Source organism: Triturus cristatus, chromosome 11 (genome assembly GCF_964204655.1).
Source record: "Triturus cristatus chromosome 11, aTriCri1.1, whole genome shotgun sequence".
Classification (NCBI taxonomy): Eukaryota; Metazoa; Chordata; class Amphibia; order Caudata; family Salamandridae; genus Triturus; species Triturus cristatus.
The window spans coordinates 1,004,480,169-1,004,505,906 of NC_140594.1; the positions used below are offsets into that span (position 1 = coordinate 1,004,480,169).

At 44.7% G+C, this 25,738-nt stretch overlaps 1 protein-coding gene across 1 annotated transcript in view; it reads right to left on the bottom strand.

Moving 5' to 3' along the window:
• LOC146785830 (uncharacterized) overlaps positions 1–25,738 on the bottom strand; it is a 946,503-nt gene that overhangs the window by 365,085 nt on the left and 555,680 nt on the right. The window contains exons 12-13 of the mRNA XM_085635161.1: positions 25,493–25,615; positions 14,214–14,399 (exon numbers count right to left, since the gene is read on the bottom strand). Of these exons, the coding sequence (XP_085491287.1) occupies positions 14,214–14,399; positions 25,493–25,615 (309 nt within the window). The remainder of the gene's footprint in view (positions 1–14,213; positions 14,400–25,492; positions 25,616–25,738) is intronic.

A 25,738-nucleotide genomic window follows, 5' to 3' on the forward strand; every position in this document is an offset into this window, starting at 1 on the left:
AAGGGCTTTCACATTACAACGTGGTACCAGACAGGGCTGCCCGCTCTCACCTTTACATTTTGCAACAGCAATGGAGCCATTGGCGGCACCTCCGAGAAGGGAGCTAGCTGGGTTTGGGATCCCATTGGTAACGACTACTCAGGTAGTGTCCATGTATGCGGATGACACGCTTGTGTACCTCTGACAGCCCGTTGAAGCGATCCCGAAATTATCGGACATTTTACAAAGGTTCGGGAGGGCTTCAAGATTACAGATAAATTCTGTAAAATCAAAACTGATAATGTTAGGGGGTTAGCTCTACAGTCAGACCGGACGCTCCCGGACATGGTGTTTCCTTGGGCTGGGGAGAGGCCCAGATATCTGGGGATTAAGTTGGCTAGACCGGCTGAGCAATATCTAACTCAGACTATAGGGAAAGGGATTGAGGGTCTACGAGGCTCAGTGCGCTTCTGGCAGGGCCTGCCTCTATCTCTTATGGGGAGGGTGGCCTTAATAAAAATGATCATTCTCCCGCGATGTCTCTATGTGATGCAGCATTCCCTATATAGAATACCCGACATTTTTTTGGAATGCCAGACAGTCTATTGCTAGAATTGTTAGGGGGTGCCAAACGTAAGAGGGTCAGTCTGGCCACATTACAGAGAACATGGCAGGCTGGTGCCTGGAGGTTCCCTGCCTGGAGGTTTATTATATGGCATTGCAGTTGCAGCATGCTGTGCACTGGTTTGACAAGGCCGGGAACTGGGAGAAGAGCCTGCTGGAGGGACCTTTTGGAGACTGATCACTCTCTGACTCATTGATGTTGGGGTGGAGGGTACCCCACACATGCCCCTACATAATACATCACGTCACGTTACATAAATATGGGAGTCTTTGGTTAGAAGGGTGTTACAGTGAGCCCCGTATGCCCCGGATATGTCCCTGTGGGTGGTACAAAAATTAGCTAAAATCTCAGCCTCTATGTCCGTACGTAAATGGCAAGATGGGGGATGTCTAATGATGGGAGACTTGTATGATAATAAACAATACATCTCACAAGAACATTTGGTGGATACCTTTGATCTAGGTAGGGGGCTATTTTTTCAATATGAGAAAATAGGTCAGGTGGCAAGGGGGCTATGGCCCTCATTTATGTATGGCCCAAAGACGGAGAATCAAATCACACCTATATAGGGCAATACGGGAAGACAAGATGGTCCAAACGCTCCCTGTGCAGGAAAGATGGGCGGCAGTAGTAGAGGAACCCATAACGGCAAAGGACTAGATAAAAATCCATGAGGGGGTGAAGCAGGTGAGCTCGAGCACATGGTTCGAATTGACACATAATTTCGTCCATCAAATATATCTCACACCCAAAAGACTGAATGGGATATATCCGGACCGTTCGGAGAGATGTCCCAGATGTGGGGCTGAGGAAGCGGAATTCATACACATGTCCTGGGTTTGCCCAAATATGGGTCCTTACTGGACCGAGGTTCTGACCGGGCTGAGGGAAGCGACAGGGTGGGTGATACCTCGGGTGATACGTACAGTCCTGTTGGGTTTACTTCCTAAACCTAAAACCAAGAAGCTCAGTAGGAGATTCGTGCTCCTGGGGCTCGCGCTGGGAAAGCAAAGGGTAGCCATCTTGTGGCTAAGCCGTGACCCACCAAACGTGCTGGGATGGGAGTGGGATGTAGATGAGTGGGCCACGGCAAAATTGGTCCGAATGCAGAGGACTAGACACGATGAAAAAGTGGACGATGATCTACGGACTTGGAGGGAAATGTTGGGGAATATACAGAGGGATCAGGTGCCTAGCAGCTCTCAATCCAATAGTGCAGAGACAGGTGGGACATAAGATAATAGGGTGACCCCTACATAAGGGAGGAAGATACATGGTTCTCGATAGGAAAGGTGACATACAGAGAGGGGGAACAAGGAGAGCTGCACACAGGCATGGAGAGGGGGAATGATTGGGTGGGGAGGGGGTACAGTTTTTTGTTCAATTAAGGTTCTTGTTACACAGATGACATCAGCAACAATAGGGTGATATTGGGAGTGGAGGAACAACGGGTAGCCATGGAATGCTAAAGTTTGCTAATATGAAACAGTTGATAATGTATGCATATATCATGCGTGATATAAGGTCTGTTATCTTGGCACCTACCTGTCTTCTGGTTAAATATTCCTCCTTGGATGGACAGTCTCAAAATACACTGCAACGACTGTAATGTATATGTTTGATTCTGATTCAAATGTCAATAACGACATTTAATTTTAAAAAAAGTTGCATGTAACATCACCAAATGATGGACACATTTGTCACCAGCAGATAGGGTGAGGCCGATCTTCATAAGATAATCATAAAACCTTACACTCTAAAATAGTTTTCTTCGCAGCAGTATACTGGTCTTGGATAGAATGACCAGTGCAATAATGTTCAAAGTGGCTAGCTCCTACTTTTTGAAACACACTCCCTGTACACCTGTGACAATGCTCTGATCGCTTACAGTTTAGAAGACTCCTTAAAACCCTATTATTCTAATCTGTTTTTTTGGGGGCTGGCATTAGCAATCCGACAGCACGGAGATACCCCTTGGGGGATAATTCAGGTGCTTTACAAATAACTAAATCAAATCAATCAAATCAAGGTGCTATAAACTGTGGAATTAAGAACTGGAATGGCAAAAATCCAGGGTGGGTGCAGTTGAGCCCAATTGATGCATTGTGGGATTTGTGGTCTGAGCTAAAAAAAAAAAAAGGGATTGAAATAGGATAATGAAATAATTTTTATACCAACTAATGGGGAATAATCTTTGAATATATTATTGAGGACTGCTTCTAATGACCATGGCACCCAATTTTAAGGACTACTATAGTGTTAAAAAAGTTTAAACATCATGATAAGTCAGCTGAAGGCCACCTTCAATGTTTAAAGTTGTGGCTTTAAAAGAAGGTCAACTGACCATTTTCACATGATGCATATGATTAAGACCTAGGAGGGTTGAAACGCGTAATGCAATAAACTCTCTGCTAATAAACAAAATCTTGAATGCTACTTACTGACTTGTGGGCTCATTTCATCCCTGGATGCTGGGGTAATTTCTTTCGGATATATGTATACATATATATTTTCACTGAAAAAAACGTAGGTTTCAGGGGCGTTACAGTTACAAATTAGCATTTAAAAAACCATAGAAATTCACTGAAAAAACATAGGTTTCAGGGACGTTATAGTTAGTTGGAAATTTCACTCGTACAAAACCTGAGAAATTTGTCTGTTATATTTAGTTAAGCTAAACTGCAACTCGCGCCCCCGCAATGCACTGCTGATGGGATCACATAATACATCATTCATGACATGGTCAGTGACATCACTGATGACATTACTGATGACATCTCAAATGACATCACTGATGACATCATCCAGTGACTGTGTGTTTCTGTAAAGTTTAAATATGTTTTATATATATATATAGGCCAAGGTGTACTGAATAATGAGTGGGTGTATGACTGTCTGAATGGATGATTTAGTAGGTATGTGACTGACTGTATAAGTGAGTGATTAAATGTGTCTTACTGAATGCATGGGTTAGTGACTAAACTGTGTGAATATCTGTATCAGTCTGTCTGTTGGTGTGTAAGCGGTTGCATGGGTTGGTGAGTAGCTACATGAGTGTCTACATGGGTTATTGATTGCTTGTCTGAGTATCTGTATGGGTGGCTGAGTATCTGTGTGGGTGGGTGGGATGTGTGTGACTCACTGCATGGATGTGTGAGTGGGTGATTCACTGGGTATATGGGTTCAAGAGTGTGTCTGTGAGGGGCTGTATGGGTGGGTGAGTGTGTGAATGGGTGTGTTGGTGAGTGAATGGATGTCTCAGTGGTACATGTGTAAATAACTACATATGTGAAAGGCAGTAAATGTGAGTGTTGGAGTATATAAATGACTATATGTGAGAGTGATTGATTGTGAGAGTGGCTGCTGTATGGATGAGTGTGTGCCTGTATCAGTGATTGTAAAAGAGAATAAGTATGTGTTAGTATCTGTATAAGTGAGGTGGTGTGTATAACTGTATAGGTGAGTAAATGGAAGTGTGAATGATTATTTGCATGATTGACTAGGCGTGTGAGTAACTATGGATGATTGGCGATGTGTGAATATCTGTATGAGTGCAAATGATAGTGCTGTATTGATAAGTGACTGCATGTAGGAATGACTGTATGGGTGAATGAGAAGACATGTGTATAGACCTAGGAATCAGTGAGTGGGTATGTAGTAACTGGTATTGGTGTGTCTATGGTTTCAAAAATGGTAGTCTGTATTGGGTGTATCAAAGGTTATATCAGGGTGTGAGGAGGTGCATCAGATTATCACGTGGATGATGTCATCAGTGATATCATTTGAGATGTTATCAGTGATGTCATCAGTGATGTCACTGACCATGTCATGAATGATTTAATATGTGACGTCATCAGCAGTGCGTTGCGGGGGCGCGAGTTATAGTTAGCTCAACTAACTATAACGGCCAAATTTCTCAGGTTTTGTACGAGTGAAATGTCCAACTAACTATAACATCCCTGAAAACCTATGGTTTTTCAGTGAATTGCTATGATTTTTTAAATGCTAATTTCTAACTTTTACGTCCCTGAAACCTATGTTCTTTTCAGTGAATGTCAAAGGTTTTTTAAATGATAATTTCCAACTATCACAACCCTGAAACCTATGGTTTTTTCAGTGAATTTCTAAGGTTTTTTAAATGATAATTTCTAACTATGCCTAAAGAGGTAGGACATATGAAGAAAGAGGAAGAAAGGCACAGAAAGAAGCAAGATAAATGCAGAAAGAGGTAGCAGAAGTCGAGAAAGATGAAGAAAAGTGCAGTAAGAAGCAAGAGATATGCGGAAAGAACCAACAGAGGTGCAGAAAAAGGCCTTGTTGTAAAGTCATCCTGTGCCTCCAACATTTTACTGCTACTGGTGGTAACTGACGCTGACTAACCAGGCCCGGAGCCAGTGCTATGCTGAAAGACACTTCATACACTAGGGTACACTATAGGTTGCGATACACCTGTGATTGGCATGACCTCACCTGTAAGGCCCTAGTACATAATAGGGCAGGGGGATTAAAACTACCTCAAACTCAGAGGTGCAGAAAGAGGCAAGAGAAGTGCATAAACAGGGAGGAAAGAGGCAGAGCCCAGGGAACAGGGGTACAGAAAGAGGCAAGTGGGGTGCAGAAAGAAGTAAGAGCAGTGCAGAAAGAACCAACAGAGGTGCAAAAAGAGGCAAGATGGGTGCAGAAAAAAGTAAGAGGGGTGCATAAAGAGGCAAGAGAGGTACAGAAAGAGGCAGGAGGGGTGCAGAAAGAAGGAAGAGAAATGAGGAAAGAAATGCTGAAAGAAGCAACAGAGGTGCAGAAAGTGGGAACAGAGGTGCAGAAGGAGGCAAGAGGGTGCAGAAAGAGGCAGGAGGGGTGCAAAAAGAAGGAAGAGAAGCACAGAAAGAAGCAATAGAGGTGTTGAAAGAGGCACAAAGGGTGCAGAAAGAGGCAAGAGAAGTGCAGAAAGAAGCAACAGAGGTACAGAAAGAGGCACGAAGGGTGCAGAAAGAGGCAAGAGAAGTGCAGAAAGAAGCAACAAAGGTACAGAAAGAGGAAGAGTGGTACAGAAAGAGGGAAGAGAGGTGCAGAAAGAGGCATGAGAGTTGTACAAATAGGGAAGAGGGGTGCATAAATAGGCAAGAGCGGTGTAGAAAGAAGCAACAGAGGTACAGAAACAAGCAAGAGAAGGGCAGAAAGAGGTAGGAGAATTGCTGAAAGAAGCAACAGAGGTTTAGAAAGAAGCAAGAGATATGCAGAAAGAGGCAAGTGACGTGCAGAAAGAAGCAAGAGCATTGCAGAAAGGACCAACAGAGGTGCCAAAAGAGGCAACAGAGGTACAGAAGGAGTCACAAGGGGTGCAGAAAGAAGGAAGAGGAGTGCAGAAAGAAGCAACAGAGGATGCTGAATGAGGCACGAGCGGTGCAGAAAGAAGGAAGAGAAGTGCCATAAGAATTAAAAGATGTGCTGAAAGAGGCGCAACCGATGCAGAAAGAGCAAGAGAAGTACAGAAAGAGGCAACAGAGGCACAGAAAGAGTCAAGACAGGTGCAGAAAGTGGGAACAGGGGTGCAGAATGAGGCAAGAGAGGTACAGAAAGAGAAAAGAGGGGTGCAGAAAGAGGCAAGAGATCTGCAGAAAAAGCAACAGAGGTGCTGAAATAGGCAAGTGAGGTGCAGAAAGAGGCAAGAGATCTGCAGAAAAAAGCAACAGAGGGTTGAAAGAGGCAAGTCAGCTGCAGAAAGAAGCAAGACAGGTGCAGAAAGAGGCAATAGAAGTGCAGAAAGAAGCATGTGAGGTGCACGAAGAGGCAAGAGTAGTGTAGAAAAAGGAGAGAGAAACGCTACAGAAAGAAGCAAGACAGGTGCAGAAAGAGGCAATAGAAGTGCAGAAAGAAGCATGTGAGGTACCAAAAGAGGCAAGGGTGGTGCAGAAAGAGGGAAGGGAGGTGTAGAAAGAGGCTATAGAGGTGTACAAAGAGTAAAGATGGGTGCAAAAAGAGGCAAGAGGGGTGCAGAAACAGGTAAGAGAACTTCATAAAGAGGCAAGAGAATTGCTGAAAGAAGCAACAGAGGTGTAGAAAGAAGCAAGAAAAGTGCAGAAAGAGGCAACTGAGATGCAGAAACAGGCAAGAGAGGTTCAGAAAGAGGGAAGACGAGTGCAGAAAGAGACAACAGAGGTGCAGAAAGAAGCAACAGAGGTGCAGGAGGAGGCAAGGGAACTCCAGAAAGAGGCAAGAAAGTTGCAGAAACAGGCAAAAGAGGTACAGAAAGAAGGAACAGAGGTGAAGACAGAGGCAAGAGAGGTACAGAAACAGGTAAAAGGGATGCAGAATGAGTCAAGAGGTGTGCAGAAATTTGCAAGAGAGATGCAGAAAAACAAGAGTAGTGCAAAAGAACCAACAGAGGTGCAAAAAGAGGCAAGTGAAGTATAGATGGAGGCAAGAGAACTGCAGAAAGAGGCAAGAGAGTTGCAGAAACAGGTAAAAGAGGTACAGAAATAGGAAACAGGTGGGCAGACTGAGGCAAGGGAGGTGCAGAAAGAGGGAAGAGAGGTGCAGAACAAAACAAAAGAGACGCAGAAAGAATGAACGGAGGTGGAAAAGGAGGCAAGAGGGGTACAGAAAGAACCAAGACAGGTGCAGAAAGAGGCAAGAGGGGTACAGAAAGAGGCAGGTGAAGTGCAGAACGAGGCAAAAGAGGTGCAGAAAGAACCAACAGAGATGGAAAAGGAGGCAAGAGGGGTACAGAAAGGGGTAGGAGACGGCCACAAAGAGGCAAGAGGGTACAGAAAGAGACCGGAGGGGTGCAGAAAGAAGTAGAGAACTACAGAAATAAGCAACGGAGGTGCTGAAAGAGGAACGAAGGGTGCAGGAAAAGACAAGGTAGGTGAAGAAAGAAGGAACAGATATACAGAAAGAGGCAAGAGTTGCACAAAGAGGGAAGAGGGGTGCAGAAACAGGCAAAAGTGGTGCAGAAAGAAGCAAGTGAGGTGCAGAAAGAGGCAACAGAGTTGCAGAAGGATTCATGAGGGGTGCAGAAAGAAGGAAGAGTGCAGAAAGAAGCAACAGAGGTGCTGAAAGAGGCATGAGGGGTGTAGAAAGAAGGAAAAGTAGTGAAGAAAGAAGTAACCAAGGTGCTGAAAGAGGTGCAAAGGGTGCAGAAAGAGCAAGAGAAGTGCAAAAGAAGCAACAGAGGTACAGAAAGAGTCAAGAGAGGTGCAGAAAGAGGAATCAAGGGTGCCGAAAGAGGCAAGAGAGGTGCAGAAAGTAAAAACAGGGGTGCAGAAAGAGGCAAGACATCTGCAGAAAAAAAGCAACAGAGGTGCTGAAACAGGCACGTGAGGTGCAGAAAGAGGCAAGAGATCTGCAGAAAAAAGCAACAGAGGGGCTGAAAGAGGCAAGTCAGCTGCAGAAAGAAGCAAGGCAGGTGCATAAAAAGGCAATAGAAGTGCAGAAAGAAGCATCAGAGGTGCACAAAGAGGCAAGAGGGGTGTAGAAAAAGTAGTGAGAAGTGCAGAAAGAAGCAAAAGTGGTGCTCTAAGAGGCAAAAGGAATACAGAAAGAGGCAACAGAAGTGCAGAAAGAACCAAGAGAAGTGCAGAAATAAGCAACATAGGTGCAGAATGAGGCACAAGGAGTGCAGAAAGAAGGAAGAAAAGTGCAGGAAGAAGCAACAGAGGTGCTGAAAGAGGCACGAATGGTGAAGAAAGAGACAAGAGAAGTGCAGAAAGAAGCAACAGAGGTACAAAAAGAGGCAAGAGTGGTGCAGAAACAGGTAAGAGAACTTCCAAAAGAGGCAAGAGAATTGCTGAAAGAAGCAACAGAGGTGTAGAAAGAAGCAAGAAAAGTGCAGAAAGAGGCAACTGAGTTGCAGAAACAGGCAAGAAAGGTTCAGAAAGAGGGAAGACGAGTGGAGTGCAGAAAGAGACAACAGGGGTGCAGAAAGAATCAAGACAGGTGCAGAAAGAAGCAACAGAGGTGCAGAAGGAGACAAGAGAACTCCAGAAAGAGGCAAGAGAGTTGTAGAAACAGGCAAAAGAGGTAAAGAAAGAGGGAACAGAGGTACAGACAGAGGCAAGAGAGGTGCAGAAACAGGTAAAAGGGGTGCAGAACGAGGCAATAGGGGTGCAGAAATTTGCAAGAGCGGTGCAGAAAAACAAGAGCAGCGCAAAAGAACCAACAGAGGTGCAAAAAGAGGAAAGTGAGGTACAGAAGGAGGCAAGAGAACTACAGAACGAGGCAAGAGTGTTGTAGAAACAGGTAAAAGAGGTACAGAAAGAGGGAACAGGTGGGCAGACTGAGGCAAGGGAGGTGCAGAAAGAGGGAAGAGGGGTGCAGAACAAAGCAAAAGACATGCAGAAAGAAACAACAGAGGTGGAAAAGGAGGCAAGAGGGGTTCAGAAATAACCAACAGAGGTGCAGAAAGAGGCAAGAGGGGTACAGAAAGAGGCAAGTAAAGTGCAGAACAAAGCAAAAGAGGTGAAGAAAGAACCAACAGAGGTGGAAAAGGAGGCAAGAGGGGTGCAGAAAGGAATAGGAGATTTGCACAAAGAGGTAAGAGGAAACAGAAAGAGACCAGAGGGGTGCAGAAAGAAGAAGAGAACTGCAGAAAGAAGCGGCAGAGGTGCTGAAAGAGGCACGAAGGGTACAGAAAGAGACAAGGTAGGTGAAGAAAGACGGAACAAATGTACAGAAAGAGGCAAGAGAGTGGCACAAAGAAGGGAGAGGGGTGCATAAGCAGGAAAATGGGGTGCAGAAAGAGGCAAGTGAGGTGCAGAAAGAGGCAACAGAGGTGCGGAAGGAGTCATGAGGGGTGCAGAAAGAAGGAATAGGAGTTCAGAAAGAAGCAACAAAGGTGCTGAAAGAGGCACGAGGGGTGTAGAGAGAAGGACGAGAAGTGCAGAAAAAGTAACAGAGGTGCTGAAAGAGGCGCAAAGGGTGCAGAAAGAGCAAGAGAAGTGCAGAAAGAGGCAGCAGAGGTACAGAAAGAGTCAAGAGAGGAGCAGAAACAGGGAACAGGGGTACAGAAAGAGGCAAGAGAGGTGCAGAAATAGAAAAAAGGGGTGCAAAAAGAGGCAAGAGATCTGCAGAAGAAAGCAACAGAGGTGCTAAAACTGGCAAGTGATGTGCAGAAAGAGGCAGGACATCTGCAGAAAAAAGCAACAGATGGGCTGAAAGAGGCAAGAGGGGTATAGAAAAAGGAGAGAGAAGTGCAGAAATAAGCAAACGTGGTGCTCTAAGAGGCAAGAGGAATACAGAAAGAGGCAACAGCAGTGCAGGAAGAACCAAGAGAAGTACAGAAAGAAGCAACAGAGGTGCAGAAGGAGGCCCGAGGAGTGCAGAAAGAAGGCAGAGAAGTGCAGAAAGAAGCAACAGAGTTGCTGAAAGAGGCATGAAGGGTGAAGAAAGAGGCAAGAGAAGTGCAGAAAGAAGCAACAGAGGTACAAAAAGAGGCAAGAGTGGTGCAGAAAGAGGGAAGAGAGGTTCAGAAAGAGGCTAGAGAGTTGTACAAAGAGGGAAGATGGGTGCAGAAAGAGGCAAGAAGGGGTGCAGAAACAGGTAAGAGAACTTCCGAAAAAGGCAAGAGAATGGCTGAAAGAAGCAACAGAGGTGTAGAAAGAAGCAAGAAAAGTGCAGAAAGAGGCAGCTGAGATGCCGAACAGGCAAGAAAGGTTCAGTAAGAGGGAAGACAAGTGCAGAAAGAGACAACAGGGGTGCAAAAAGAAGCAAGACAGGTGCAGAAAGAAGCAACAGAGGTGCAGAAGGAGGCAAGAGCACTCCAGAAAGAGACAAGAGAGTTGCAGAAACAGGCAAAAGAGGTATAGAAAGAGGGAACAGAGGTGCAGACAGAGGAAAGAGAGGTGCAAAAACAGGTAAAAGGGGTGCAGAACGAGGCAAGAGGGGTGCAGAAATTTGCAAAAGAGGTGCAGAAAGAACAAGAGCTTTGCAAAAGAACCAACAGAGGTGCAAAAAGAGGCAAGTGAGGTACAAAAGAAGGTAAGAGAACTTCAGAAAGAGGAAAGAGAGTTGCAGAAACAGGTAAAAGAGGTACAGAAAGAGGGAAAAGGTGGGCAGACTGGAGAAAGAGGGAAGAGGGGTGCAGAAAAAGGCCAGAGGGATGAAGAAATTTGGAACAGAGGTGCAGGAAGAACCAACAAAGGTGCAGAACGAGGCAAGAGGGGTACAAAAAGAGGAAAGTGAAGTGCAGAACAAAGCAAAAGAGATGCAGAAAGAAAAGAAGAGACCAGAGGGGTGCAGAAAGAAGAAGAGAACAGCAGAAAGAAGCAACAGAGATGCTGAAAGAGGCACGAAGGTGCAGAAATAGACAAGGTAGGTGAAGAAAGAAGGAACAGATGTACAGAAAGAGGCAAGAGAGTTGCATAAAGAGGGAAGATGGGTGCAGAAACAGGCACAATGTGTGCAGAAAGAAGCAAGTGAGGTGCAGAAAGAGGCAAGACAGTTACAGAAAGAGGCAAGTGAAGTGCAGAAGGAGGCAAGAGAACTGCAGAAAGAGGCGATAGAGGTACAGAAAAGGTAAGTGAGGTGCAGAAAGAAGCAAGATAAGTGCAGAAAGAAGCAACAGAAGTGCAGAAAGAGGGAAGATTGGTGGAGAGAGAGGCAAGAGGGGTGCAGAAAGGACACAGATGCAGAAAGAAACAAAAGAAGTGCAGAAAGAAGGAATAGAGGTTCAGAAACAGGCAAAAAGGGTGCAGAAAGAAGTAAGAGGTGTACAGAAAAAAAGCAAATGAGGTGCAGAAAGAGGCAGCAGATATGCAGAAAGAGGGAAGAGAGGTGCAGAAAGTACAAGGGATTTGCAGAATGAGGCCAAGAGAAGTGCAGAAAAAGAAAGAAACATGCAGAAAGAAGCAACAGAAATACAGAAAGAGGCAAGAAAGGCGCAGAGGTAAGCAAGAGTGGCTTGCACACCAATAGTACTAATTTAACACCCACATTTTGCAATAAGTAACAGGTGACAAAACTCCTGAAATGGCTCCAACGCATCCAGAACGTCTCCACCCGCCTGATCCTCGACATCCCTCGCTGCAGCCACATCACACCCCACCTGAGAGACCTGCACTGGCTCCCCATCAACAAGAGGATAACCTTCAAGCTCCTCACCCACGCACACAAGGCACTCCACAACACCGGACCAGCGGACCTCAACAGCCGACTCAGCCTCTACACCCCTACCCGCCAGCTCCGCTCCGCAGATCGCGCCCTCGCCACCGTCCCCTGCATCCGAAGAGTGACCGCCGGTGGCAGATCATTCTCCCACCTCGCCGCCAAGACATGGAACACCCTCCCCATCTGCCTGTGGCAGACTGAAGACCTCCTAACCTTCAGGAGACTTCTCAAGACCTGGCTCTTTGAACAGTAGCAGCGCCCCCCCCCCTTCCAGCACCTTGAGACCCTCACGGGTATGTAGTGCACTTTATAAAAACTATGATTGATTGATTGATTGATTGATCATGCTAAGTTTGCAAAGGGCCTTCCACCATGCTGTAACACTTGTCGCTGCATTTTTGGTAACGTTTGAGCCTTTTACACCACTCTGCAAACGCGCCTCTTGGCACACTGCTGCTCGGCCGATGAAGTCCACTTGTGTCCTGAGGTCCTCAGGACACAAGAGGACCTAATTTCCCCTCCAGCAGTGTACCAAGAGGCTTTTTGCAGAGTGGTGTAAAAAGGGGCATGGCCTCGGACCACCTCTCTGCAATCCAGTTGTGTGGTGCTTACTGGAGGTACCTGGTGGGCTAGTTGGCCACCAGGGACCCTCAGTATTCACAGGGAATAATTCCCCAACTAACAACGTGCCAGGAGGCACGTTTGCACAGTGGTGTAGAAAGGGGTTGTGGCCGCTGGTGAGATGGCGGCTTTAAAAAAAATGTTTTTACTAGGGGGGCTGTGTGGCCCCCCCTTATTTGACATTTTTGGGGCTCTGGGGACCCCATCCCCCAGGGCCTGACTCTTTTTTTATATATATATATATATATTTTATCCCCCGTGGCATGACCAGACTTTTTTAAAACCCCATCCCCGGTGCCAGCCTTTCAGTTTTTTTTATTAGAAGGGAGGGGGCCATGCGGCCCCCCTCCCAGGCCACTTTCGGCCCCAGGGACCTCATCCCCCGGGGCCTGGCCTCACCATTGGGGACCGTGGGGGGAGCCCCAATGCCCCATGGTCCCGCCGCCTCCCCGCCTCCTGAGGGAGCCGGCATTGCTTTTGCACAAGGGATGCTGCTGACATGCAGCTCCCCTTGTGCAAAAGCAATTCTGCTTTGGTTTTTTGAAGCGAGAGCAGGTTTCCCACCCTGTCATAGCAAACAGCTATGTCTCCGGGTTGGGACCCTGCAGGAACCAGCCCTGCAAGGGCCATCAAGGGCTCCAGGAGGGGGGACGCGCGGCCCCTCTCCCTTCATTTACATAGCCTCGGGGAGGTGGTGGTCCCCGGGGTCTGTAACGGACACCCATATTACCATAATCAATGACCACAAGACCCCCACCCTAATTTTAAGAAAGCCCCGGGGAGGTGGCGCTCTCCGGGGCTTGGTGGGCACGCGAGGCCGCCCCACCCTTATTTTATTATGCCCCGGGGAGATAGAGGTCCCAGGCACGCAGCCCCCTCGCACATCATAAATGAAGACCCAGGGAGGGGGCAGTCCCCGTGGCTGCGGGGGCCCCCGCAGGCCCCTGCAACATATTTTGGCATGCCCCTGGGACCTGGCCCACCCGGGGGCTTAAATACAACGAAGCGCGGGATCCGGTGTTTCGTTTTTATTTTGTCAGCCGGATTCACGAACACAGTGTGAATTCGGCCGATTTAAAAAAAGAAAATGCTTTCTTTGGCCCTGGGGGTCCTTATGGGAGCAGGCCTAGGGATTCAAGGTGTTTGTACCCTGCCCCCTTTTCTTGTTTTTCACCTTTTTCTTTACTCTTTCCTTGTGACTCGATACCGAGTCACAAGATGGCTGCCAACACTTTCCTGGTTTGGAGTGGTGGCAGCCAATTAGAGTGAAGCTCGTGCCCGGGAGGGTTTGCGAACCCTCCTCGGTGCACAGATATCAATATTTTTCTTTTCTTTCAGGACCAAGACCTACCTTTTTGCCAAATTTGGTGTAATTCCGTTCAGCAGTTCGGGCTGTAGCTTAGTCTAAATTTCCTATGGAAATTAACATGGAGAAAATGCGTTTTGGGACCCCAATTTTTCTCAACCCCCGCTTGACGAATCATCCCAAAACTTCCAAGACAGGAGCTGACCGAAGTGCCCCATTAGTTTTTAAAATTTCGCAAAGATTCATCAAATGGCACCAAATATATTGGCAAATCAAAAAACCCTTTTCCTATGGAAATTAGGTCCTAACTATAACTACCTACTTACATATAGTAGATCGGTATTTGCCGCTATATATACTTAACTTTATAACATATTTGTATTCAATAGTTTGACATACAGCCTCCTCATGGTAGAGTTGAAAGACAGCAAACCACCAAAGAGCGTTCACAACAACATCTCGTTGGCTGTGCAATGTCTTCACCACTGTGTTTTTTAGGATTCATTTTTACACCCTCATGCTTAATATACCATGGCTTTCATCAGAGCACACAGCAACAAAAAACTATTTCCAATTTACCAATTTTGTGCACGAGAACATGTTCTCCACGTATTTCTTCATAGTAACTGGTGTCTTCATCGTCATAAAATTCATTCAGAGTTGCAGCATAATGAAGTAGTTTGGGCAGTCTTTTAAATTGAAGGTCTGGTGTCCTAGATATTTCCAGTTCTTCTTGCTCCTCATCTAGATCTTCGTCATCTAATTCTGAAAATAGGAATATGCCATTACCCATGTATGTTACTCAATCGTTTCATTTTAAATTGTTTAACAGTTTCTAAGTTTCAAGATTTTTAGCTTTTTAAGGTTTAAGTAGAATAATGACAAATAATGCTTCTATCTTCGTGGCTACCCATACAATAGTTGAGGAATCAACGTTTTTAAAAAATTGGTCCACCACAGACACAACAAAAATATATATGTTTTAACATGTGAAAGACAAGTGAATTTTATAGGGAACAACCCTAATTTTGGGATATTTAACACTTTCTGGAACTTCTAATCTCAGCCAAGAAAAATCCTTCAGATTAAAGCACAGCTCAAGGCTCCACGTTTCAAACTGGGGACCTGGATGTGTACAATGGAGCTCAGTGTGGGTACCTACCCTAAAATGAATTGATAGTTTGTAAGTGTTGGGACTTGTTTTTACTCTGTCCCAATCTATGGTCCAGTTTTACTAAGGGTTTGCACCGTCTCGAAGTGATACAATGGGACTCAATACAATGAAAACTGACACATTCCACATGGCTTTTGGAGCTCCTATCACAGCAGAAAGTCTGCTTTGCATCATTGAGGCCTTAGAGCAGCAGATCAGTGCAAACACACATTGCTTTCTATGCAAAACCTGATATAGTTAGAGAGGACTCTATGTTAAAAACTAACACCTACTTGAAGGAGGCATAAACAAGAGGAAATGTGTTCATTTCTCCAAAAAGGACACATTGAATGGGTGTAATCATGAAGTTTGATGCCTATGACTGCTATCTGTCTATTGGCACACAGTGGGTGATATTTTAGAAAAACAATCCAGAAACCCTAAATGTATTAGTAATAGGAATCGAGTGATACACACTTTTGAAGCTCAGAAATGATTCAGGAGTAAATGTATATTGGAGGCGTCTACATGTTCCTATTCATTTGAATTCACAGCATCTAGGATAGTGATGACAGGTAAGTAGCACAATATGTATCTATTTATTTAGCCATCTGCCCTACTCAAAGAAGAGCTATCTCTTGATATTGAGTCTCTAAAGGCTTGAAGTAAACCAGGTCTACTACACAAATCACTGACTTCTTTGAGACACAGCATGAAGACTACCAGTTCACAAGAATGGGATCTCTACTTTCTCAGCACAACACAGAAGCTTAATATATTACCTATATCTCTTCCTTCTTCTTTCACCAGACACTTGTGAATGCAATGTCTTTTTGCACATGGTTTCATGAGAGCGTGGTAGTTAACCCTTTATTAACAATCAGATTATAAATGTATTCCATGCCGGCAAATGATGATCACCGCAAATAAAACAATATAAGAGATGTTTTGAGATTTGCTTATAACTTTTCATTGATGATTGTAAGTAAATGATATAGAAAGGTTCTTAAAAACACCAAATGTGTATTTTGGATGAATAAATGAAAATAGAGGTTAACAAAGGAGTGTATTTTGAATAATTGTTGAAAACAATACATTATTTGTGCTATTACAGATTCATGTTGTATTAAACTCTACTATTTTGTGCCGATTAGAATCAGCTCTAGCTGGACAGATACTTGTCAAGCAATTGTTCAGTTATCAAGAGGCCAAGTAATATACAGCTTATCAATTCTAAATAAAGTATCTGAGGGGCTTTTCCGGAAGCAATATGCCTCCAATCAAGTAGATACTTGGTATTACACTCCTGCCCTCAAGACACATCAGCCACATTACTGAAGTGAAGACCCTCCTTAAAGTAATTAAGTTTAACCAGAGTACATGTTTTGGTCATATTCTAAATCCTTAACAACTAAGCCCTCAGTTGAAATAAAATCTGAGATTGACCCAGAGATGCACGTGGTGTACTTGAGAACATCATATACAGAAACATCATCTGCCACAAATAGTGTGTCCTAAGTAATGTTTTCTAGATTATCACTGTAATTTTTCTATTATTAATGCCAATGGAGCAATATTTTTATAGACAAATATTTGGGATAGGATGTTTTTTGTTTGACAATATTTTAACAAGGATATTCAGGTACCACACTGATGCAGGTATCTTTTCCTGGTTGTTCCAACTGTGGAATTAAAGTGTTTGCCCGGCTGAAACGTTGACATTTGCTTCATATCAAGAAAGAGGGAGGACTAAAGTTGTCACACCTCTATTGTTAATATTTATAGTTTCAGCTAGGCATTGTGGGGTTGTGTACTTTTTATTTACAGGCTCTTCCGTTACTAAGAATTTACCTTTTTCAGGTAGATGTAACAACTGAAGAAGGAAAGTAGCCCATGATAGTTGTCCCATTAAAAAAAAAATAGTTAAACTATTGACTTTCCTTCATTGAAACATGGAACATCTGTATTAGTGGCTACAAATAATGAGGCCAGGAGACTTTAAGCAAAGTTTTACTGAGAAATTTTTAAAGTGTTTTAATCAGTGTTATTCGTTAGAGAAGTTAACTTTTTCTTGGATCAAATGTAAAATATTTAAAGCAGGAAAGGAGGTAGAATGTCATGGTTCATTGCTGTCATGCGTATAGTAGGGGTGTTTTTTCACTCTCATTGTCTGTTTGATGTCACTCAGAGCCCCTTGATAAAATAAAACATCTCAATAATAATTGTTACCCATCTATAATTTCTTAATGTCAGGTTTTGGATGAATTTGTGTCATTTGTGGTACACCAGACATATATAGGCATGGAAGTTATGCAAGCTTAAACTAAATATCAATCAATCAATAAATCTTTATTTCGGCAATGTTTCAGCCATAAAAGAACAAATAAAAGATATGTACAATAAAAACATACAGTAATGGGGCAGTAACTACAATTTCAGCGTCTAATATAGACCAAAACTACTAACCACTATTTGAAATTACAAAACTCCTTTTGATCCAAACAGTATGCAAAAACTTTGAAAGTGCAAACACAATGTGACCAGCAGTATCAGTTTTAAAAATCCTTAGTGCTTCTGAGCATTTCCGGAAGCCTAAATTTCTACAAATTGGTACTATCCAGTACTTCCGGGCTCTGCTGTAGAGAGGGCAGAAAAATAAAATATGGCATTCATTTTCATTGTCCATTCCGCAACCTGGGCATTGAGTGGCCCCTGACGAAGACCATTTGCCGGTAAGGCACGCTATAGGAAGGGAGCCGAACCTCCATTGTATATAAAGCTTCCTAGCCAGAGTAGGGTAAATCACATTCAGATAATCTTCAAATGAATATACAGATTTGACCTCTAAAAATGCTTTTACCATCGAACCATTCTGCGAGTCATGCAGCCAAACACTGGAGCAGCGAGATCTATGGTACTCAGTAAATGACTTCCCTGAAATCTTACTACAGGCTATTGCAGGGTTGAGCCACATATCCGCAAGGCCCATTGTCAAGAGTTCTTGTTTGACATAAGAGAGCCAGGGAATATGCACTGCTTTGCTTAAACACAATATTTCTTGAAGTTCGGTTCTGTACTGCAGAAGTTCGGGCGTCAACCATAGCCTCCTCCAAAACCTAAGGGGTTTAATGGCTAATTCCTCCTGGATGGGGAGAAGACCCAAGTCAAGCCTTAGTGGTAGGAGAGGTGTACTTTGGGGAAGCAGAAGCAGCTGCCGCAGAAATCTGTTCTCTACTTTTGTAATTTCAGGTCTAACTGCATGCCCCCATAATTCCCCTCCATACAATGCCGCCGCTCTTGCCCTCGTTTTATAAATTTCAAGACCAGGGCTTATAGGCTTATAAGTGGAGGCATTTGTCATTTTTAGTATACCCCCAGCTATTTGGGTCAATTTTAGTTGAGATTTGGCCAGCTGGGGACCCCAGGAGAGATTTTCACTTAGTGTGACGCCCAGATATTGAAATGTTTGAACTCTCTCCAATGGAACCGGATCCAAGGAGGGTGATGGTCTGGTGTGTGATGAGGGGTTAAAGATCATAAATTTTGTCTTGTCTACATTTATCTGTACACCATATTCACAGCAAAAGTTGTTAAAACTATCCAATATGCGTTGTATCCCCATGGGTGACTTAGATAATAGCAAGGTGTCGTCGGCAAACATTATAGCCGCGACTTTCTTGCCAGCCAATCTGGGTGCATCATTGTTTGGCACCGCATCCAAGTAAGATATCATCCCATTTACATATAGACAGAACAAAGTGGGTGCCAGGACACACCCTTGCCTGACCCCCTTGTTCACTGGAAACCTAGCAGACATTACACCCCCTCTCCCACACCTGACCTGTGCAAAATTTTGTGTGTGCAACCTCACCAGTAGCCCCAATAGTGAATTCGGAACTCCCAAATCCCGTAAGACAGCCCAAAGTTTACCCCTGGGGACAGTGTCGAATGCTGAACGTAAATCTACAAAGACCATATAGAGGCTGCCACCCTCTACCGTCACAGTCTTCCAATACAGCATTATTAAACGGAAGATCTGGTCCATGGTAGATGTTTTGCTCCTAAATCCAGCCTGATATGGTGAAAGAATTTCATACTCATTGATCCACTCCTGCAAACGATCTAAAATAAGACGTGCAAATATTTTTTGGGGGACATCAATGAGACTAATGGGTCTGTAATTGACGGGGAGCAGGGGAGAACCCTTTTTATAGATTGGTACAATTTCTGCTCCCAGCCAAGAATCCGGAACCTCAGCACCATACAGAATGGAATTAAATAGAGCACTTAAATACGGCGCCCATATCTTTGGCTGTTCTTTGAACATATCCCCAGGGAGTTTATCAATACCTGGAGCTTTACCCCTCGTCAATTTTGCAAGGGTGTTAGAGACAACCTCTGGGGAAAATTCCAGGGCCTCATCATCCCCTGGAGGGAATGCATGGAAGGGCAAAAGATCTAAATCAGAGGTTGCTGCATAAAGAGATTTAAAATGGGATTCCCACACCCCCGCGTCTAGATTAACTTCAATCGCGTTACGGGGTTCGTCGCACCCTGTGTTCACGATTGCCCAGAATCTCCGCGCTTCCTTATTAGCAAGTGCGGAGGCTAAATTCTCCCATCTTTCCCGATCCCAATCTATTTTAGCCTGTTTCATAACTTCTTTGTAGGAGTGCCTGAGGGCACAGATGGTAAGCCTATCGCTACCGATTTTGATGGCATGGATCAAATCGGATTTAGATTTCCTACACGTGGCATTATACCAGGACGTTGGGGAATTCCTAGTCTTGCTAGAAGTAGCAATAGGGTTGAAAATGCCTGCCAGGGTGTCTACCAATTCCTGGTGAACGGTAATCAGGTTCCTGGGTGTACCGGTGAGTAGCCCCTGTGCCCAAATGTCACTTGCCCTTTCAAGAAGAGGTAGAATTAGTGTATATAAATTTGAGAGAGCGTCCCTCTTCTCTCGGAGATTCCCCCACTTGACCCGCCTCCTGTTATTGGTAATGACCAGACCAGGGTCAGAGGTCGGTTCAGTTTGGCTTTTCAGGATATTAGGGGATTCCATTTTCAGTAACAGTGCGTTATGGTCGCTGTCCGTTCTATTCAATACCTCCAGGTCCACTATCTTTTGCCACAACCTGGTCTCAACCATGACATAGTCTAAATGGGATTCCCGATCTTTTTTGTTGTAAGTAGGCTTGGAGGGAATGTCTGAGGACTTCCGACCGTTAACCACCCTGACCGAATGATGAAGAGTTAAAGTCATAATCTGCATGGCCAATGGGGTCCAGGCCTTTGCATAAGTAGACTTACTAGGAGGGATTCCCCAGAACTCATCCTCTCCCGACAATACCCCCTCATTCAGCCCATGCAGGGGCTCGAAGTGGCAGTTAAAATCTCCTGCGATTACATAGTGAATATCTCGGTTTAAAGTTTCAAGGAAAGCTGATAGTTCCCCAATAGTCTTAGATTCCTTTGCCAATGCAGTTGGTCGGGAATATACATTCACTACCGCCAATTTATATGAGGAGGGCCATGTCATAAGGACACATAGAATATCGTCCGAATTTGTTTGAATCGAATCCACCCTGCACCCCAGATGTATACCAACCCATGTTGTTAGGCCACCAGAGGGGCGGCCTTTACCACCCCAGCGGGCTGAAATATTAAAGGCCACAAACCCCAATCTATGAGCCTCTTCCCTGGCCCAAGTATCCTGGAGTAGAATCACGTCAGAGGTATCAATAAAGGTACCCCATTCTGGGCAGGCTAACTTGTTTTTCAAACCCGCCACATTCCAAGATATTAAGTTCATAGGCTGAGGATGGCACAGAGGATTTGATAGAAGATCAGATTGATGGGATGGACTCCTCTGGGGCTGTAGTTCAATAAACCGCGGTGAAACAGCACTAGTACTTTCTGAGTTATCAGGCAAGCACGGGACACCAGATGACGGTGTGGTATTCTCTGAGGGGAGACTATTGATGATCCCCATAGTATCAGATGAGGGCCCCTGGATGCAAGTAGACAGACTGCTTTCCCCTGTTGCCTCAGCTAACTCAGGACCCAAGGTGTTATCCCCCATTGTACCCTGTGCTGCTTGGGTATACCTGGGCAGTCAGTCAACCTGATCCAGAAGACTATATCTGTTTGAGCAGGGGGTATAAGACCATTTCAGGGCGTATGGATCTTGCCTAGACTTCCCGTCGCCTCCCCTCCGCGAGTAGGGGATAGAGGTCCAGCCATTTCCCTCTATCCTCGATTGTCCAGATGGGTAGAAGAAGGAGAGGGGGCGCACCCCTATTTTTGTATCAAAGCGGGATGTTTCCCACTTGCAGATATAATCTACTGTCCTAACATCCCGGAAGTTGACTATAACACAATCGCCAGATAAGTTTTTAGGGGTACACCCCACCCAACCCACCCTTCTGACCATGATGATCTCGCTATTAACGTGAGGGGGCAGCGGCCTATGGATGCTAAGCCAATGTATTGTCTTATTTTTCAAATTAGTGAAATCCTCGCTACTAGGGTCACTAATTTCTGGTACCCCTGTAAGGACAACCAGATAAGGGCTTGCTTCCGGAGGCAGATCAAATCTCGGGGTAAACCCAAGTGCCTCTCCCTGATTTCCCTTCGTCACGATCCTTCCAATATCGCTCTCTTTAGACAGGGTGGCCTTCCCAGTATTATAATTATTTGAATTTTGCTTAGCAGGTGGCCTAACTTCGTGTTGTACTTTTGGGGGATTAGATGTAGTAGCAGAAACTACCTGGGGTGCAAGATGCGAATTAGTTACTGGGTGACTGTCTAAGCTTAAGGAAGAGGAGGCATCAGTCACTACCCCTCCCGCCCTACCAGTTGGAGTACAACTACAGGAACATGTGGGGCCTACTTTATTATTGGCACCATCTATAAATCCCCTTAATTGCTGTTCGAGCTTTAGGATGTGGGTCGCTAAGCTGTCTAGCCTTTTTTCCAAAGGGCCAAGATGAGTACGCAGCAATGTATCTATACTGTGTAGTGTTATTGCATCCCCATCTACGTTTGGCGGTAAAACAGAAGGATCAGCAAGAACCTGACTAGCGGAATCCCCTTGAGGCTTCGGATGGGTGGACAATGGGAATAAGGTATGGCCTCCCTGGGCATCTTTGACCACGCTTGAGGTCTCTAGAACTATATTATTTTGCCGTTTTGCAGGTTTAACTCCCCCAGATTTAGATCCAATTTTATTAGAAGCTTTGGGCTTAATTTTCGGAATCGGCTCTTTAGTAATTCCCTTTTTTTTCCGAAGGATCGGTCCATGTCTGATCGCTGGGGGTGATAAATCTCTCGTGGTTGTCGTGAGATCATCACAACTCAGGGAATCACTGTGGGATGTGTCATCCATAAATTGGGTAAGGGGTAGGGTGGTAGTTTTAGCACCAGAACCTTTTGGAGAGCGGGCAGTAGCAATTAGGCCCAGCGAAGATCTCCTAGCATGGGCAAGATCCTGCGACACTCTACGCTGCATAAGATCTATGCCTTGATCAATCACAGAGTTTGCTCTGACAATAAAATGGTCTAAGGTGCCAGTAAGATTACCATTAGTAACAGAAATCCTACTCTCTTTGGTTGCCATTTGTCAAAGTAAAGAGAACAGGAAGGTTGGATCGTAGTATTATGCGCCAGTCAATACTGAAGTAACCTGTGATAAGAGGTGCCGCGTTCAAGGATCAATAAAACCAGAATAAATGGACTTAAATGGTACACATACAGTTTTAGTCCACGGATTGAAGAGAAGGGGCCCAGTCCGGTCTCTTTCGGTCTCGAACGGGCTTAAACGGGCCCGCCCTTGGCCCGGGCTTCGCCCCCGGGCTACGTCCCGCGCGCGTCCCGCTGGCGCGTGTGAGCGGGGACCCTTGATATAGATGGGAGGTGGTAGGTCAGAAAGGAGGCGGGGCCGGGAAAAGGATGCAGGTGTGCAGGGTAAACAGAGCAACTAGCACCCTGGTCCTCGCAGTCCCGGCGATTCAAGCCTCTATGACGGCCTCCCAGTGCAGCGCAGCGTCCCCTTCACGCAGATATGTCCGTTAGGCAAGAGACCAGCTCCACAGCGTCCCACAGTCAAGGCAGCGAGCGGCTCCCGCGAAGCGGGGGCCGCGAAAGGTAAAATAGTGGATGGAGGCGGGGCCGGGAAGAGGATGCAGGTGTGCAGGGTAAACAGAGCGACTAGCACCCTGGTCCTCGCAGTCCCGGCGATTCAATCCTCTATGACGGCCTCCCAGTGCAGCGCAGCGTCCCCTTCACGCAGATATGTCCGTTAGGCAAGAGACCAGCTCCACAGCGTCCCACAGTCAAGGCAGCGAGCGGCACCCGCGAAGCGGGGGCTGCGAAAGGTAAAATAGTGGATGGAGGCGGGGCCGGGAAGAGGATGCAGGTGTGCAGGGTAAACAGAGCAACTAGCACCCTGGTCCTCGCAGTCCCGGCGATTCAAGCCTCTATGACGGCCTCCCAGTGCAGCGCAGCGTCCCCTTCACGCAGATATGTCCGTTAGGCAAGAGACCAGCTCCACAGCGTCCCACAGTCAAGGCTGCGAGCGGCAAACTATAGCAGATGTTTTAATATCTGATAGGTAAATTGAAAACACCAGTACCGATCAATGTGATGTTGTACTATGAACTCTTTTCATAGTGGACACATTATAGCTGGCATTTTCAATGGACATAGAGCTGAACTGAAGAGATGTATAGCATTTAAGACATTTTTCATTGGACCCTCTTTACTTGAATCAGATATCACAATTCTAATTTGGCTTCTGAGATAAAATTATATTATTTTAAAGAACACCAAGGTAAAATGGAAGGGGTTATTGGAAAATTGCGTTTCTTGGTTTATTGACTAAAATATTTCTTATGCAAAATAATTTTATCATTTAATTATTAGTGCCTGAAATCTTTCCATATATTTTAGCTCTAGCTCTCTTTTATACACCAGTTAATTAAAATATTAACCACAAAATCATTGGTGTCTTAGAACTACATTGACATAAAAACTCATTTTCCATCGGAATTATGTTTTTCATAATAACTCAGATTTTTTTTCCATGTAGAGGTGAAAATGAAAACTATTTCTTTACAAAGCCTGGTAAATACAACTCGATTTCTAAAAAACAAAAAGGAAGAAAACACTTGTGCAAGTTAGTAGATGTAACTGATGTGAGGTACAGCTGATGGGAAGACTATGAGTGGGAGTCCGAGCAAACACACTATGGATGGCTTGATGGAAGGGTCAATTCAGTTCCATTAGAATGCCCTTATTTGGCGGTTTTATAAAGCACCATGCATCACCTTCAGGTTACTTCAGAGCTCTAGTGGTCCTCTGAGGGTCTCATACGCAATAGTATTAAGACTCTTCATTTATCATGAGGACACAAAAAAAGGTTGTCTAGGTTATTGGTGGCACTGTGATTGAAAACATTACTAACGTTTGATATTCAGGGTGGGTGGAAAAAGAAGGGGATTTACACAATGACCTGGAATCTGGCAATGTACATTGCGTTCTGTTATTTGATTTAATAGGAACACAGAATTATTTGATTTAATTGGAACATAGAAACCAATCTGTGGAATAAGGTAATGAGGATCAAACAATGAGGGTGTCATGTAATTTCACCACTGTGCAAATTATTAGGAGCTTCTCTTATACAGTGTTGTGTCCACAACATCAGGACAACAAACGCACAGAAGAGAGAGTCCATGAGGATTTTCTAAGATGATTTTGGATCTGCCCTGAAACCTTTAATCTCATCCAATGGCGCTCACTTAGTCTTCATTTTGGTCCATCCTTTTTGGCCCACTCCCTCAAGCCTTATTTCACCCTATCGTTATGAGCCTACTCAAGATTTTGCAGAGCCTAGCTCAAGATATTTTCTGGGCCGTGGTGGCCAACAGTGCCTTGAGAATCACTGGCAGGATGCATGACTGTTGGGAGCACCCGTGGCACAGTGGGGATCATATAGACCTTAGTTCTAGCAAAATGCTTATATTCAGTAAAGTAGGCAAAGCATTGTTATAAAGTATTGTCCCTGCCAAGGAAACCCTTGTCTTCCAAGCAAAATTATGTAGATCCAATAATCATCTGTAGTGATGCAGCCCTAGTTCAGTAGGGAATGCAGCTAGCTGGAAGCGCATTCTCCATTTCCCTACTACATAAATCCAATAGGCCCAAGCAACAGAACTTCTGTAGAGAGGTGAATAGAATCAAGTTGCTCAGCCTGAGGAGCTAAAAGAAAGACTAGACATTTCAAAAACATCTTAGTTCCCAACGGTAGCTAAAAAGGAGAGGCATCACATATATCACAGTCACGGTGTGGGTTTAGTACAATATGTCATGAGATAATACTTGTCAGCGGTCGACTCAAATTTATGAAAAAGAAGTTCTTCATTGAAAAGGTGGTAAGTCAGTGGAAGCCAATAAGCAGAAGCAATGAAGTTAAAGAGGTAACCGACTTGATCAGTGACTGAAAAAGACACGGGTACTTACAATAATGTCAATGTAAAATAGATTTTGAGATTTATACTAGTGTGGTTTCCAAGTCAACACAGACAAGGGATTGCGCAAACATAAATAAAACAGCAGCCTACATCTGCTGTCATTTGCTGTGTATGGTATAATGAGGGGGAATTTTGAGCCTGTCATTTTATTATGCCTCTCAATCACTTACCTGAACAAGTTCTTCTATCAAAGTCCAGCTTGTATCCTCCCTCACACGTGCATTCATAGGAACCAAGGGAATTCACACAGTGGTGGTCACAACCACCGTTGTCGCTGAGACACTCGTCAACATCTTGGAAAAAGAAAAACAATAATTATATTCACTCATGTATTCATAAATTCACTATGTTGATGGAATCACTCTCAGTGTTAATGCACCGATGCCCCCTTTTCTTAATCACCAAAAATGCAGAGC